The sequence below is a fragment of the Penicillium riverlandense genome (genome assembly GCF_028828495.1).
Source record: "Penicillium riverlandense strain IBT 135883 chromosome Unknown utg000011l_segment0_segment0, whole genome shotgun sequence".
In the NCBI taxonomy this organism is placed as follows: Eukaryota; Fungi; Ascomycota; class Eurotiomycetes; order Eurotiales; family Aspergillaceae; genus Penicillium; species Penicillium riverlandense.
In genome coordinates this window covers 959,639-974,702 of record NW_026643201.1, presented here as the reverse complement: position 1 = coordinate 974,702, position 15,064 = coordinate 959,639, and the positions used below count along the sequence as shown (strand labels likewise).

The following is a 15,064-nucleotide window of genomic DNA, read 5'->3' as shown; positions in this document are numbered from 1 at the left end:
GAGTAATCCCAAAGAAAGAGATAATACAGTCCCGTCAGAAGAGGTACACTCCCAAGGCACATCCAAGGCGAAAACAAAATCCAAAATGGGTAACCTCCAAATGACGGTGAAAAACAGACAAGACTAGCAAATAACAAGATGACCATAAGATCCACCAAAATGCAAAGTAAAAACAAGAAGAAGCTTTTTAGACTCCAAAGATTCGCCAGCGCGCCCTCCATCGGTGCAAAATGCTCTCAAGATGTCTGACTTGAACGCCGAGGCAAACGACGAGGTATAAACTGTACAGGAGAGAAAGGGTATAAACATGGGAATCGTAAGCGTGGCGTTGTGTGAAAATGGGCAAAGCCGAGTTCTATTGTTGCCAAACTTTAAAGGCTGGGTTGATTGGCAGTTGCGATTCGAAGAGAGATGATTTTGGTCCGCTGCAGACAACCGTGGGAGCGGATTCAAGATCTAAGGTTCTCATGGCTGGAGACAGCTCATGTTGGTGAACGCCCTGGGCTGGGTTGATTGGTAGAGCGGATAGAAGAAGTGAAGCGGGGGAATGGGAGGGCCCGCTCGTTGGTTGGAGACCAAAGCTTGTCCAGCTGGGCTGGTGCGTCAGCCCGTTTCTGGCGTTATTCGACGTGGGTTGCTCAGTTTGGGGTGGCTCTCCATCCGCAAAATGGTCATGGGAGCCGTTTCGGGTAATGCTTGTCCAGCCACTTGGAGTTGGCGCATGGTTGGCATACTGCAAGTCCGACCATGCGTCAACGTCATGTTCAGCCCAAGCCTTCTCTGCCAGCGGGTCTCCGGGTTCGGTAGCATGTATCTGTGGAAACGAACACAGGCCAGGAGGAAAGAATGAGAGCAGCTCCTTAGCAGAAAGTCTGTGGCGCGGGATTGGACTAAGACAAATATCAACAAGCCGTCGATAATAATCCGGCACGTCAACCTCCGACCCCAAGAACAAAGGACGAGGCTGGCGTTCCGGCTCATCCTCCTCCATAGCCAAGGCCCACAGGGTCATTCCCAGCTGGTATAGATCCGTCTTGACGCCGATATACATGGATATGCGCTGGTTGCTTTCAATCTTCACCGCAATCTCCGGCGGCTCCCAGCCGACTGGACACCCTCGCCGGTTGATGTCAATGATTCTGGCATTGTCATCTCCATCCACCACGATGTTCGACAGGGTGAAATCACCCTGCACGTAGCCCGATTCGTGGATCTCGCAGAGGCCTTGGACGATCTGGTTTGCCCATCGTTCTCGGCGCGCAAAGGAAATGGTCCCTCGCTGCTCGTACAGAAGGTCCACGAGGGCTCCCTGCTCGGCATGGCTGATCAGCAAGCCCTTGACCACTTCCTGCCGCTCGTCCACCACAATTCCTTCCACCCGGACCACACTCGGGGAACCATTGAGCGCATAGAGGGCATTAATCTCGTAGAGAAACTCGTCCACGGTGTCGGGACCGGGAATTTCCTTTTTGATATAGGCCTGGCCGCCCAGCCGCACCTTGTAAACAAACCCCGACAAATGCGAATCAAAATGCAGATGGTGCTCAGGAACGCATCGGACCCCCTGTAAATGTCCGATGCTGGAAATCGGCGGATAGGGAATAATCTCGTTCACATCCTCCGTCACATGAACATGTAGCCGCCCATCGCGGGTCTCGATCTTGAGATTCGTCACGGTGTCGTAGAACTGGATATCGGGGAGCGATTCGCGGATGGATTCGTAGACGCGCGCGCACTTGTCGCGCTGGTATCGCAATTGTTTCAGGTCCTGCTCGAGCGAGTCCGGTGGAGCGCCGCGATAATCACAGGAGATGGTGACCCGCCGCCAGCGGTTTGGCGTCTCGGCGTACGTGACGAAGAACTTCTCGCGCTCGGAGCGGTCGCGGAAGTGCATGCTCAGATTGAGAATCCACCGGTGCTCCAGCTCCATCTCTAGTGTGCTTGAAGTCCCCTCCACCACTCCTGAGTCCTCGGGCTCGGGAGGGAGCATGGTCACGTCCGGGCAAGGGTCCCAGTCGGGATCATCGTTTGTCTCGACGGGGTCGTTGACCGTGGTTGAGGGCGTCGGGTCGGCCCACTGAACCTCGGGCGCGGATTGTCGGGGGCCCACGCCTGGGGGTTGTGGGGACCTCGATCGGAGTGTCCTCAACAACGGGCCCCGGTCAGCGGAGAGAGCACGACGGAAGTCCGGGTTTAGCGGGTGGAGACGGTCGCGGAGTTCAGAATTCTGTCGCTTGAAGGTCGTAGATCGAGGGAGGCCGACACCTACTCTGCGAGAGAGTCGGCGGGTGAGGTTGTTGCGGTTGTGACTGTCGGTGGAGGAGGTACGGAGGTGCTGGCGGGGAGTAGTGTTGTTTTGATTGTTCTCCTCGCGATCGTCACGGCCCAACCATCGTCGCAGACCCAGACGATGCCACATGCTCTGTTTCGGCGGACCGCCCTTGTCGTCAGGAAGCAAACCCACCGGGCTACAGGCGCTGTTGGCAATAGAGATGGCCATCCGTCAGTCGCTCGGTCGTGTCAGGAAACAACGACTCGAACAACAACGCGGCCGAAACGTCGTCCATATGAGAGAATTTGTTCAAACCAGGAGGCGCCGGCGCGAAACGACGGGGTCAAAAAGCTCTGTCGCCCACCAGTTTCGTCTGCTCTGCTCCTATCCGCGACGCAGCCCAGTTTCAGTTTTTATTCGGTGTCGTTCCTTTCGCTCTCTTTTCTCTTCTTTTCTTTTTTTGAAAATCCTCCGAATTTTATTTCTGGAGGCACCGTCAGGCCAGATTGGAGGTCGCACAATGTCGGATTGCAATGGGCGAGGCTGGGCTGGGCCAGAACAAGGTGCGCATTGGGGTGGAAAAAGCGGTGCACGAGAGTGTCGGTCTGCTTTGGCGCGGATGAAGAAAAAAGAAAGTTATGTAGTTGCAGGGATAGCACCGGCTGCACAATGGGCTGCAGGGGATAGTTATTACTTCAAAACGGGGAGTAATAGTTCAAAGGGAGAAGGAAAAATGATAATAAGAAGAAGAAAAAAGAAAGAAATGATCAATCTGATTCATCACCGGCGGCGCACAGATAAAAAGGTGGTCTGGGATGCGTGGCGGCCTGACCATAGTGCCTGATTCAATATGACTCGACCTCACTCATGATGCAATGACTGGTGCGAATCGTAATTCAGATCGGAAACAGTTTGGTTCCGAGTGAGGTGCCTGTCTAGTGGTTCTAACGGAGAATCCTCGATCTATACACATCGTCATCATCAGGAGTGTGATAAGCAACAACACCAGGTGAGTCTCGGTGCAACGACACAGTTCACTACAGTCCGAGAAGACAACTAGAATACGAGTCTAAAATTGAAATATATTTAGCAGAGGGGAGTTCTATTTTTGCCGTTTTGGGCCACGAAGCCCTACCACTAATCCAAAGTCTAGACACAAGGACCGCGAACGCCAGCCGATGCATTCCGGAGGAGGACAATGAAGACGCCATGTACATCCATCCCATGTGCAAATCAGAACTATACAGGTGAGAGAATCGATATATACACCAGCCTTACTCCTCCGCCTCGGCTGCCTCCTTGCCCGCCGGCTTGGCAAGCGCCTGCTTCCAAAGTTGGCGGGCCTGTTCCTTATCCAGGTCGGCAAACAGCAGGTCGAAGACTTCCGAGTACCAGCTCACCGGGTGGCCCTCGATGCCTTCCTTGATGTTCTGGAATTGCTTGTTAGTTCGAGTTCCCTTAATGATAGATAAAATAACTCACCTCGGGCAGCTCAAGCCAGTCGGATGTGTTGTCCGCAGGGAAGATAACCTTGGTCGCACCAGCCCGGCGGGCAGCGACCGTCTTCTCGCGCAGACCGCCAATGCGCAGAACCTTGCCGGTGACGGTCAATTCTCCGGTCATGGCAACGGCCGGGTCGAGAGGATGGTTCAATGCCAGAGATAGAAGGGAGCTCGCCATGGTGATGCCGGCGGAGGGGCCTGGTGGAAAGTGTGAGCAACGAAGATAGATATATTAAAAAAAAAAAAAAAAAAAAAAAAAAAAATAACTTACCATCCTTGGGAACAGCCCCCTCCGGGCAGTGCAGATGGACTTTCGCCTTCTCAAAGAACTGGTTCTCAGAGAACTGCTGGGCGATCAGGGACTTGGCGAACGAGTAGGCGATGTGAGTAGATTCCTTCATAACATTTTGCAGGTTGCCCGTGATTTCCAATCCCGGCCGCGACTGGTGAGTCAACGCACTCTCCAGAATACATTCGACGTACAGAGCCGCACCGCCCATGCTGGTCCACGCCAGACCCATGGTCACACCCGGAGGGAACTTGTCGTACAGACGATCAGCAGTAAAGACGGGCGGGCCGACATAGTCCTTCAAGGTATCCTTGGCGATGCTGAGATGCACGGAATCGGGAACCTTGAGAGCCAGTCGAGGGGTCTCGGTAGTAGACTTCTCGGGTTCGAGGGGAGCCTCCGCCGGGTCAGATGGTTCATGCTCCTTGGCTTCCTCCTGCGCGGCCTTGCCCTCGTCCGTCAAGGCATCTTCCTCGGCCAATACATCCTCGCCCAGGTCCTGGACGATGTTGAACGCGGCCTTGCGGTACACTTTCTCGATTTGCTTTTTCAGGTTGCGAACACCACTTTCACGACAGTACGACTTGATCAGCTCCTCGATGGCGTCCTCTTGCAAAGTCACGTCAACGTCCTTCAGACCGGTCAACTCCCTGGCAGCCGGAGCCAAATAGCGTTGGGCAATGGCCATCTTCTCATCTGCCACATAGCCAGACAGCTCAATGATTTCCATCCGGTCCAGAAGCGGCCGAGGAATTGTGTCGGTGACGTTGGCCGTGCAGACAAAGAGAACCTTGGACAAATCCACGGGAACATCCATGTAGTGATCCAAGAACGATGAGTTCTGTTCGGGGTCAAGGAGTTCAAGCAAAGCAGAAGACGGGTCACCTTGGTGACCACGTCCAATCTTATCCACCTCATCGATCAAGATCAGGGGGTTCTCGGTCTGACACTTCTTGAGCGCCTGGATGATGCGCCCAGGCAAAGCACCGACGTAGGTCCGACGGTGACCCTTGATCTCTGCGACATCCGTCAAGCCACCAACGGAGAAGCGGTAGTATTGCCTGTCCAGAGCGCGAGCGATCGACTTTCCAATACTGGTCTTGCCAACACCTGGCGGTCCGACCAGACAGAGAATCTTTCCTTCGACGGTTCCTCGCAGTTTACCCACGGCAATGAATTCAAGAATACGATCCTTGACGTCCTTCAGGCCGTAGTGATCCTCATCCAAGACCGTCACGGCATTCTTGATGCCAAAATTTTCAACGCTCTTCTGGCCCCAGGGGATCTGGGTCAACCAGTCGAGATAGTTGCGGGTGACGTTGAATTCGGAGGCAGCAGGCTCCAGGTGAGCCAACTTGTTGATCTCTTCATCGAAGACCTTCTTGACGGCCTCTGGCATCGCGAGCTTCTCTGCCTTCTCCTTGAACTTCTCCACCAGCTTATCCTTGCCGTCGGATTCGATGCCGAGTTCTCTCTTGATCCCCTTCATCTGCTCCATCAACCAATACTCGCGCTGACGTTTCTGAATCTTGGCCTCCACATCCTTCGTAATCTTGGACTGGAGTTGTGCGTTCATCAATTCCTTTTTCAGAACGACGAGCGCCTTGGGCAGACGGTCCTCGATCTTCATTGTCTCGAGAACATCCTGCATTTCATGCAACTCACCCGCAGAAACTGCGGCAGCAAAATCGGCCAGCTTACCCGGTTCGTCGAGTAGGTTCCCGGGGAACTGGTCCGTGTAGAAGGCGGAAATCTGGTCGCGGAACAGGTGGTTCAAATTGGCGATCTCCCTGCACACGTTGACGATTTCACTGGTCACTGCACGAATGATGCCACTCTTCTTGTCATATGGCTCCTCGGCGAGGTTCTCCACGTTCACCAAGCTCACTGGGTAGTTTCGCAGGAAAGAAGTAGGTTCGTAGTGATCCTTCGGCACTGGCTCCGCGACCCCTTCCTCAAAGCTGGCCACCACATCACCTTGCTTTTCAGTCGTCTTGTCTTCAGCCGTGTCCGTCTTTTTAGTCTCGTTGGGCGTCAGCAGCGATGAGATCTTGATACGCCGGTGCGGGTAGAGAACAGCCGTCACACCATTGGTTTCACCCCGATTTTCACCACGAAGTGGATAGGCCGCTGTGATCTGCGCAAATACACCGACGTCGTAGACATCTTCCAAGTTCTCAATGACATCGCCATCAGCATTGTCATCCTTGAACAAGAATGCACCCACGTATGGCTGGCCCCGCTTCATCATGTCCTGGATCGCAACGGCAACGTTCGGGTCTCGGATGGTGATCGCCTTGTAGAAGCCAGGGAACAGAGGACGCTTTGCAATAGGGATGGCCATCATCTGCGGATAGACGTCCGGGACTGCCGGCTTCTGCAGGGCCTTGTCACCCTTTTTGCCCTTCTTTCCGCCATCATCATTGCCGTTGTTTCCGCCACTGTTTGCGCTGCTGGGTTTCGAATCGGCCGGCGAACCAGTAGGCGGAATTGGGGCTGGGGTTTTGTTGGAGTCACCTTTGCTATCAGCGGCATTGGGTTCCTTCTTTGCCGCCTCCGCGACTCGCTGGTCTTTATCTCTGGGTGATCGGTCCTTCCTCCGCGTCGAGCCAGGTTGCTCTAAGGTGCTTTTGGGGCCAGTTGTTTCCCTCCGAGACTCCGGAGAACGTTCCGCATCCTTCTCCTCTCGGTTTGTCTCTTCTTCCTCCTTCTGTTCGGTCTCGTCCTTCTCGTTGTCCGGTGGGGGTTTCTCTCTCCGTCGGGTTGAGCTTGAAGAGAATGTGCGAGGAGACGACAGAAGGGGGCGACCAGATTGGGCCGAGCTCAAGGCCGATTGGAAGCTGGCATTGTACCTCGGCGAAGCAAGAAACGGCCGGCGGAGCAGGGAACGGGGCGTTTGGTGGAGCGCAGCTCTCCAGGGGAGGGTCTGGCTGCGGAGCATGCTACTGGCCTCGGGGGTGTGACACGGCGAAGAGAAGGATTGAACGGGACTTGAGGGAGCAGAAAACCGGGGACAACACCGTAGCACACAGCGCCAGCACTAGAGAAGTAGAAGGTCGAAAGTTGCTTCGGTAAGCAGCACCTCTTTCATCATCGTCCCGGAGATACTTTGCTCCGAGAAACTTCTGGCAACCCGAAGCTTCTCTCGTCTACACTACCTACTGTTTATCGGCCATTCCTTTATCCAATTCCCTCTCCTCTCTTTCTCTCATTTCCCTCCGACGGGCGTCCGCCTTTGGTTGACGACCTCCTTCTCACCTACTGTTTGGGCATCGACTCTTTATGAATCCCTCCGCCGTAGTCCCAAAGGCCGCGGCTCTTCCCGCGCGCCTGGTGCGATCACGACAATGCCCGAACAAGAGCACACGCCCCGGACTGTGCTCGTCTAGCCAAAGACGAGGATACCACCATGTAGCAGCCTCTGCGTCTCCTGCTAGGCGTCTGCGAGAAGGCGTGTGCAAGAAGAAGGATTTCTCCGTGCTCTCGGTGCGGGTAAGTTGATCTTTTTTTCGAGTGGCCAATCTGTGTCTACAGTAGCTAATTTCTATCTTTCAGACATTCCATTCGACCTCACCCCTCTCGGCCACCATTCCGGATCCCTATAAAGTCCTCGGGGTGGATAAAAATGCGTCGGCGGGCGATATCAAGAAGGCATATTACGGCATGGCTAAAAAGTATCATCCGGACACCAACAAGGACGAGCATGCCAAAGAGAAGTTTTCCGAGGCACAATCCGCCTACGAAGTGCTGTCCGATCCCAAAAAACGAGAGAACTACGATCGGTTTGGCTCTGCGGCGTTTGATCAAAGTGGCGGGTTCGACCCCAATGCTGCCGGCGGGAACCCATTCACCGGAGCGGGGGGATTTCATGGCTTCGGTGGGGGCTTCGGTGGTAATGGGTTCAACGGAGGCTTCTCTGGAGATATCAACTTCGAGGATTTGTTCGGAGCGTTCACCGGAGGGGCGCGTCGTGGTCCTCGGGGGCGCCGCAACCCGTTCCAAGAACAGATCCTTGTTGGCGAGGATATCGAAGTTCAGACCAACATCTCGTTCATGGATGCTGCGAAGGGCACATCCCAAGATATTGTCATCACGCCATTGGCCGAGTGCGGAACCTGTAACGGGGATGGGTTGAAGAAAGGCGCCAAACGGTCTCAATGCCGCTCGTGCAACGGCTCCGGCACTCGTGTGCATTTCATGCAGGGTGGATTCCAGCTCGCCGCGACATGCGATACCTGCAGTGGCACCGGTATGACCGTTCCCCGCGGGGCGGAGTGCGGTAGCTGCCATGGGAATGGCGTGGTCCGGGAGCGCAAGACCATCCAAGTCAAAATTCCCGGCGGAGTTGAAGATGGCCAGCGGATGAGAGTGCCTGGAGAAGGTGACGCGCCACCCACAGGAACAGCCGCCGCTGCCGGGGCGCGAACCCAGCGCGGTGACCTCTATGTCTCGATTCGAGTTGCCCCCGACCATCGGTTTAGCCGAAATGGATCCGACATTCTCTACACAGCTTCGATCCCACTGACGACGGCTCTTCTGGGCGGTGAAGTCACCATCCCGACTCTCGATAACGAGGTCAAGGTCAAGGTGTCCACGGGCACGGGCACTGGGGATCGGATTACCCTGTCGGGAATGGGCATGAAGAAACTCGGCGGTCGTTCGCGGTTCAGCCCTACCGGCGACTTGAAGGTCGAGTTCAAGGTGGCCATGCCCAAGTACCTGACCGGGAACCAGCGCACCATCCTGGAAGTCCTCGCCGACGAGATGGGCGACAAGACGGCGAAGCGGACTATGAACTTCACCAAGGATAGGTGAGTATTCTGGCGTGTATTGTTTTTTTCTATGCTAACGTGTGCAGCAGTCCGCCACCGAGCTCCGAGTCCGGCGACGGGGAAAAGAGCGACGGGTTCCTGAAGTCTGTGTGGCACAAGCTCATGGACAACAAGAACCGTGACAGCTCGAAGCCGTCCGATGGCAGCAAACAGGACACCGAGGCCGAGAAGAAGGACGACGACAGCAAGAAGAAGTCGTGAAGATGTGTAAATGTGCATTGTACACTATAAACTATGGGCTGTATTTACTTGTCATAGCGAGGGTGGGGGACACTGTGCTCTGTATTATTATGATTATTTTGAAGCCTATCAGACCCTCTCAGCTTTCATCTTTTGTTCCTAGTATAAAATCGAGTGTATAGGTATGCCGAATTCTGATTCGGCCGCGGGTATGCTTTTCGCGCCTAGGCATCACATATCCCGCCCACTTCGGGCTTCCCACCCCATCAATCATCTTGCATCCATCACACACCCTCTCTCTCTCTCTCTCTCTCTCACTCTCGAACCCTTCTTTCACTAACTAATCCCACACCTTGTTTTCTCCATCACCTGTGCACCCACTTTGTCAACCCGACCGACGTCATTGGCAGCCCAGCCCAGCCCATTCGTTAGGCGCTGACGTTCCGCTCTCAGTCTCCCACTACCCCACAGCTCCTTCACCGGCTTCACACCGACAGCTTTCCTGCCCCTCGACTCGTCACACCCCCAGCTATCTCTGCATGGGAGCGTACTGCTCCTGACGAGCATCGCATCATGGTTCAGTCTCCGATGCTGTCATGTCCGCTGAAACAGACCAACGAGATCGATTGGATCCAGCCCCTCAAGGACTACATCCGTCAGACCTACGGCGAGGACCCGGAGCGCTACAGTCAAGAATGCGCGACCCTTCATCGACTGCGCCAGGATATGAGGGGCGCCGGCAAGGATAGTGCTACCGGTCGCGATCTGTTGTACCGCTACTACGGCCAGCTGGAACTGCTAGACCTCCGGTTCCCCGTCGATGAGAATCACATCAAGATCTCCTTTACCTGGTAAGACATGTTTTCCCCCTACATAGATATCTGCTGACCGCGGCGGTTTTAGGTACGACGCCTTCACCCACAAACCCACGTCCCAGTACTCGCTCGCCTACGAGAAAGCATCCATCATCTTCAACATCTCCGCCGTCTTGTCTTGCCATGCCGCCAACCAGAACCGGGCCGAGGAGGCGGGGCTCAAGACCGCCTACCACTCCTTCCAAGCCTCCGCGGGTATGTTTACCTATATCAACGAGAACTTCCTGCATGCGCCGTCGACCGACCTGAACCGCGAGACGGTCAAGACGCTTATCCACGTCACCCTGGCCCAGGCCCAGGAGGTTTTTATGGAGAAGCAAATAGCGGACTCGAAGAAACCGGGATTTTTGGCGAAACTGGCCTCCCAGTCAGCGTATCTCTACTCCCAAGCGGTAGAAACTATGCAGGACTTTGTCAGCAAGAACGTATTCGACAAAGTGTGGTCGACCCTGGTGCAGGCCAAGGCGGCTCATATGAGTTCTGTTGCGAATTATTATCAGGCGGTTGCGGACGGTGAGAGCGGCTCTCATGGAGTTGCGATTGCCCGTTTGAAGCAAGCCGACAAGCAGGCCACGACTGCGCTAGGATGGGCCAAGTCGTTCCCTTCGTCGGCTCCCGCCACCTCGAATCTGACAGCGGAGTCCGGTCCTGCTCTGGTTGAGCTGATCAAGCACAACCAGTCGAACGTTCAAGCCAAGCTCACCACCCTGACCAAGGACAACGACTTCATCTACCACCAACCCGTGCCGAACGAAGCCAGTCTAGCTGCGGTTGCGAAACTTCCGGCTGCAAAGGCGATTCCCGTCAGCGAGCTATATCAAGGGCAAGATATCCAGCGGATCATCGGGCCAGATATCTTCCAGAAGTTGGTGCCCATGGCTGTCACGGAGACGGCCAGTCTGTACGATGAAGAAAAGGCCAAGCTGATTCGCGCGGAAACGGAGAAGGTTGAAACTGCCAACGGTGAAATGGCCGCTAGTCTGGATTATCTCAAGCTACCGGGAAGTCTCAATATCTTGAAGGGAGGCATGGACCAGGAAATGAGCGTGGACGAGGAGTTCCGCCGCTGGTGTTCCGAGCTTGCCGGGCACACATCGTTCCACAAGGCATTTGATGAGCTGCAGGAGCGCAAGGCAGAAGTGATGACCCAATTGGACCAGTGCTCTAAGCAGCTAGACTTGGAAGAGAGTGTATGTGAGAAGATGCGTTCGAAATACGGTGCAGATTGGAGCCAGCAACCCAGTGGCCGACTCAATACCACGCTTCGGGGCGATGTTCGAACATACCGAGACACAGTCAACGAGGCCAGCGCCAGTGATTCTCAACTGTCCGCTACCTTGCGGCAGTATGAAGGAGACTTTGATGAAATGCGGTCTGCTGGAGAGACTGACGAGGCAGACGTACTCTTCCAGCGGGCGATGCTCAAAGCTGGGGCGAAACATGGGAAAGGCAAGAATGGAATGGCCTCTCCGTCAGAGGGCAGTTTGCTGGATGATGTGTATGACGAAGGCGGTGCTTCCGTCGCGGAGCAGATTGCCACGGTCGAGGAGATTTTGAAGAAACTTAACCTGGTCAAGCGGGAACGATCTCAAGTGCTCAAGGATCTGAAGGAGAAGGTGAGCTGGACTTCCCCGTCTAGAAAATATAACAAGACTTATGATTTGATGCAGGTCCACAACGACGACATCTCGAATGTGTTGATACTCAACAAGAAATCCATCACCGGTCAAGAGACTCAACTCTTTGAGGCTGAGCTTGAGAAGTTCTACCCACATCAGACCCGACTCCTTCAGGCAAATCACAAACAGTCATCATTGATGAAAGAACTGACCAAGATATACGGAGACTTGCTTCAAGACAAGCGCGTGCGAGCGGAGCAGTCCAAGTACGAAGGGATTACGCGGCAACGGAACACCGTGATGGCCCGATACAAAAGGGTGTACGAGGCGTTTAATGGTCTCACGTCTGGTATTGCCCAGGCGCGGACTTTCTATAAGGAGATGAGCGAAAACGTGGAGAGTCTGCGGAAGAATGTCGAGACCTTCATCAACAACCGTCGCTCCGAAGGTGCCCAGCTTCTGAGCCAGATCGAGCGCGACAAGGCCACCGGAGTGTCGGAGCAGGAGGACCGCGAGCGAGAGAAGCTCCGGCTGCTGATGGAGCGTCTGTCCACAGAACCAAAGCCATCATCGACCTCGCCGTCCACAGGGTCTGCGGCTGCCCCGGCGAAGGTCAAGTCCCCGCCGCCACCTGTGCAGACGCCGTCGTATCCATCAACAGGTCCATCCCCAAAGATGTCCCCCCGCTATCCGCCAAACATGCCTGGCGGCATACCCCTTTCACACTCCCCGGCGCCTTACGGCCAATACATGGGGGGCGGCTCATACGCGCCTCACCAGCCATTCCAGCAAGGCGCAGCCGCGCCGCTGTCCGAAGGCTACAATCCGATGGCATACCCGTACCGAACCCCAGTCTCCCCGCCGCCAAACCAGCAATTCTTCTCTCAACCCCCCACTCCATACGGATACTCCGGTGCCAGCCCTCCCCCTGGCGCTCCTGGAGGTGCCCCTCCTCCCTCGCACTACATGGCCCCGCAGGGCTACATCCCGCCTCCGCCTCCGCCACGCCCTCAACAGCCAAGTTATCCTCCGTCTTCGGGCGGTGCGTACCCTTCTGGTCCCGGGGGGTATGCCCAGGCCAGACCGTACCCGCACCCTAAGTCTTCTTCGCAGTCACAGCAACCACCCGCGCCAAATGATCCATGGGCTGGTTTGAATGCTTGGAAATGAGCAGTGCAATTCCATATACGGAGACAAGGAGGTACAATGTGTGAAGGAAGGGCATGTATATCCCTCTCGGCGTTTTATCATTCCGGCATTCAGTTTTCTTTATCTGAGCAACCGAACCTGCTTGTTGATTATTCACTGCCTTGTTTAATTGTCTTCGGATATTGGCTTCTTACTGCTGGTTGTTCTCATATTTAGCTGCACTGTTGTGGTTCTCATTTTTAGAAGATTTGTTCTGTTGTTATGTATATGATGAATGGAAGATATCAATCTAACCCCTCTCCCTGGTATAGATATAACTAAGGTCTTGACAAACGAGAATCATGTTGTATATACGGCGTATGCTCACAGTGTATGTATCTCCACCAGCAGGCATGAAAAGCCGAAAGAAAGATGTACTATCCAAAATCCGTACCCCATCCGACAACAAAAAAAAAAAAGAGCAGACCACAACGCCAATGGGTATCTTATAGTAGCAAGGAAGGAAGGAACAAAGTAACCCGAAACAACGAACAAATGAACAGAGTCCGTCCGTGTAAGCTCAAGGCAAAAACCGCAGTCGAAACTGACGTCCCCTCCGCTCCTCACGCACAGTATACAAAAACCGGGCGATGGACTCCTGCTCCGACAACCCGGCCGAATTGAAGTGTTTCCGCACGGCGAGCGCGAACTGGTCTTTGCTGACTCGGCCTTGGGAGATGATTCTGTGGAGGGCTGCATCGTTGACTGAGCTAGATGAAGGATTGTTGACATTGGCATTGGAATTGGAATCGGCGGAGGAAGCATCAGCATCGGCATTGGCATCGTCACTCCTCCGCTGAGACTGCGAAGCGTTATTATGCCCTCGCCGCGCCTGGCCCCGGCGCGTGGCTAGTGCCGTTGGCGAGCGCAGGCCGATCCCCTGGGACAGGATGATGCGCGAGTAGTCGTTGCTGTAGGCGGAGGGAGTCGATAACTTGTGGGCGTGGCGGTAGGCGTGGAGGATGTCGAGGGGGAGGTCGGACCATGGGAGCTGTGCAGCAGTTATTAGCACTGACATGCCATATCATATTGTAGTGTAGTGTAGTGTATTGGATTGGATCACGGTTGGTTGGATCCCATCTCCCAAGCAGAGCAGAGCTCGGGGGTTGGTCGGTCGTCATAGAAGAAAGAAAGAAAGAGAACACACCCTCGGCTGATCCTCCAACGCCTCGACAGGCACACTCGTCACTGAAGCCTTCTGAGTTGATCCCGCGGGCTTGCGGCTCTTGGTCGCGGCGTTGCGGTACTCGCGCGTGCCGCTGGAGGCTTCGGAGCGCGAGTCGTCCATGACGGCGGCGGTGCGCTGGCGCGGGGGTGCCATGACGTACGTCGGGATGTCACTTTAATGTTCGGAGGTAGTGAATAGCGAGACTTGAGGAGGTGATGCAGTGTTTGTGCACAGGAGCAGGCAACTCTGGCATCCGGTACAAAGCAAAGGAATTGACGGCATCACAGAGCAGCTCGTCAGAGTCGAGTTCACCGCGCGGACGGACGCGGCAGAATTAGACCGTTTTAGGGTTAGTGTCAGAGGGTTACATTATTCTACTGTCTGGATTGAGATGAGATGATGGAGAGGTGTAGATAGGATTGAGTATTGATCGATAGGAGAAGAATTAGTATAAACGAAATTGATCGGTGTTGAATTGAATTGCATTGAGAGTTATGGTGGTTCATGTTCAGAGACTGTCCAGGTAAATGACCCTCCATGCGGAGACAAAGCCGTGCCCACCGCTTCTCTCTCCGACTTTCCCTTTTAGTAGTTTTCCGTACTTAGTTAGTGGCTATTATTCAGACTAAACTGAAGTTGTTTGCGACTACTGGCCAGTCTATTGCCGCATTACCCGAGCCGTGGAGGTGAGGGGACCTTGGGGGCCTCAGTGCCTCCGCGGCTCGGCCGAAATTGAAGACTCAGCTTCTTGGTAAGGGGATATTCCGAGGCTAAGGCTAAACACAACACCACCTGCCTGAAGGACAATCGGTTAATGGGGGAGCAGCCGATCCTCGGAAACCCCAGACTTCCAGAAAAAAAAGGTGGCCACTTTCCGAGCCTCGGATCACAGTCGGGATTGGCAACTCGTGCGAAGGCCCGTCGACATGAGTGGTGCAGTCGGAGTGGAGACGAATCATGGCCCCCCGGAAGAATCCCGGGATAAACCACAGCGAAATGATCGTGATGAACGAAACTAATAATGAGGTAACAGGACTAGTCAGGGGCGAGAGGCGAAATGTTGAAAGGGCAAGTCAGACGAGCCCGACTCGGCACGGGAACGAATGCCGAAAGTCCTCGCCGAGCAGGGGCCGACCCGG

General features: G+C 54.7%; 5 protein-coding genes across 5 annotated transcripts; 2 read left to right on the top strand and 3 right to left on the bottom strand.

Annotated features, from left to right (window-relative positions):
• Window positions 1–355: 355 nt before the first annotated feature.
• On the bottom strand, window positions 356–2,500 carry N7474_011080 (protein kinase family protein; the record flags this gene model as incomplete). The annotated part of the gene is made up of 1 exon (XM_057202490.1): window positions 356–2,500. One exon carries the CDS (start codon window positions 2,498–2,500, stop codon window positions 356–358), a length of 2,145 nt encoding a protein of 714 aa, XP_057047774.1.
• A 1,046-nt stretch (window positions 2,501–3,546) lies between these two features.
• N7474_011079 (endopeptidase La) lies at window positions 3,547–7,004 on the bottom strand (the record flags this gene model as incomplete). Its single annotated transcript, XM_057202489.1, has 3 exons — window positions 3,547–3,702; window positions 3,755–3,972; window positions 4,046–7,004. The coding sequence occupies 3 exons, from the start codon at window positions 7,002–7,004 to the stop codon at window positions 3,547–3,549; spliced, it is 3,333 nt and encodes a 1,110-aa protein (XP_057047773.1).
• Window positions 7,005–7,345: 341 nt separating this feature from the next.
• N7474_011078 (putative mitochondrial DnaJ chaperone (Mdj1)) lies at window positions 7,346–9,096 on the top strand (the record flags this gene model as incomplete). Its single annotated transcript, XM_057202488.1, has 3 exons — window positions 7,346–7,555; window positions 7,619–8,874; window positions 8,922–9,096. The coding sequence occupies 3 exons, from the start codon at window positions 7,346–7,348 to the stop codon at window positions 9,094–9,096; spliced, it is 1,641 nt and encodes a 546-aa protein (XP_057047772.1).
• A 552-nt stretch (window positions 9,097–9,648) lies between these two features.
• Window positions 9,649–12,739, top strand: bro1 (putative signal transduction protein BroA; the record flags this gene model as incomplete). Its single annotated transcript, XM_057202487.1, has 3 exons — window positions 9,649–9,926; window positions 9,979–11,566; window positions 11,621–12,739. 3 exons carry the CDS (start codon window positions 9,649–9,651, stop codon window positions 12,737–12,739), a joined length of 2,985 nt encoding a protein of 994 aa, XP_057047771.1.
• A 538-nt stretch (window positions 12,740–13,277) lies between these two features.
• N7474_011076 (histone deacetylase complex subunit SAP30 Sin3-binding domain-containing protein) lies at window positions 13,278–14,078 on the bottom strand (the record flags this gene model as incomplete). Its single annotated transcript, XM_057202486.1, has 2 exons — window positions 13,278–13,748; window positions 13,905–14,078. The coding sequence occupies 2 exons, from the start codon at window positions 14,076–14,078 to the stop codon at window positions 13,278–13,280; spliced, it is 645 nt and encodes a 214-aa protein (XP_057047770.1).
• Window positions 14,079–15,064: the final 986 nt, after the last annotated feature.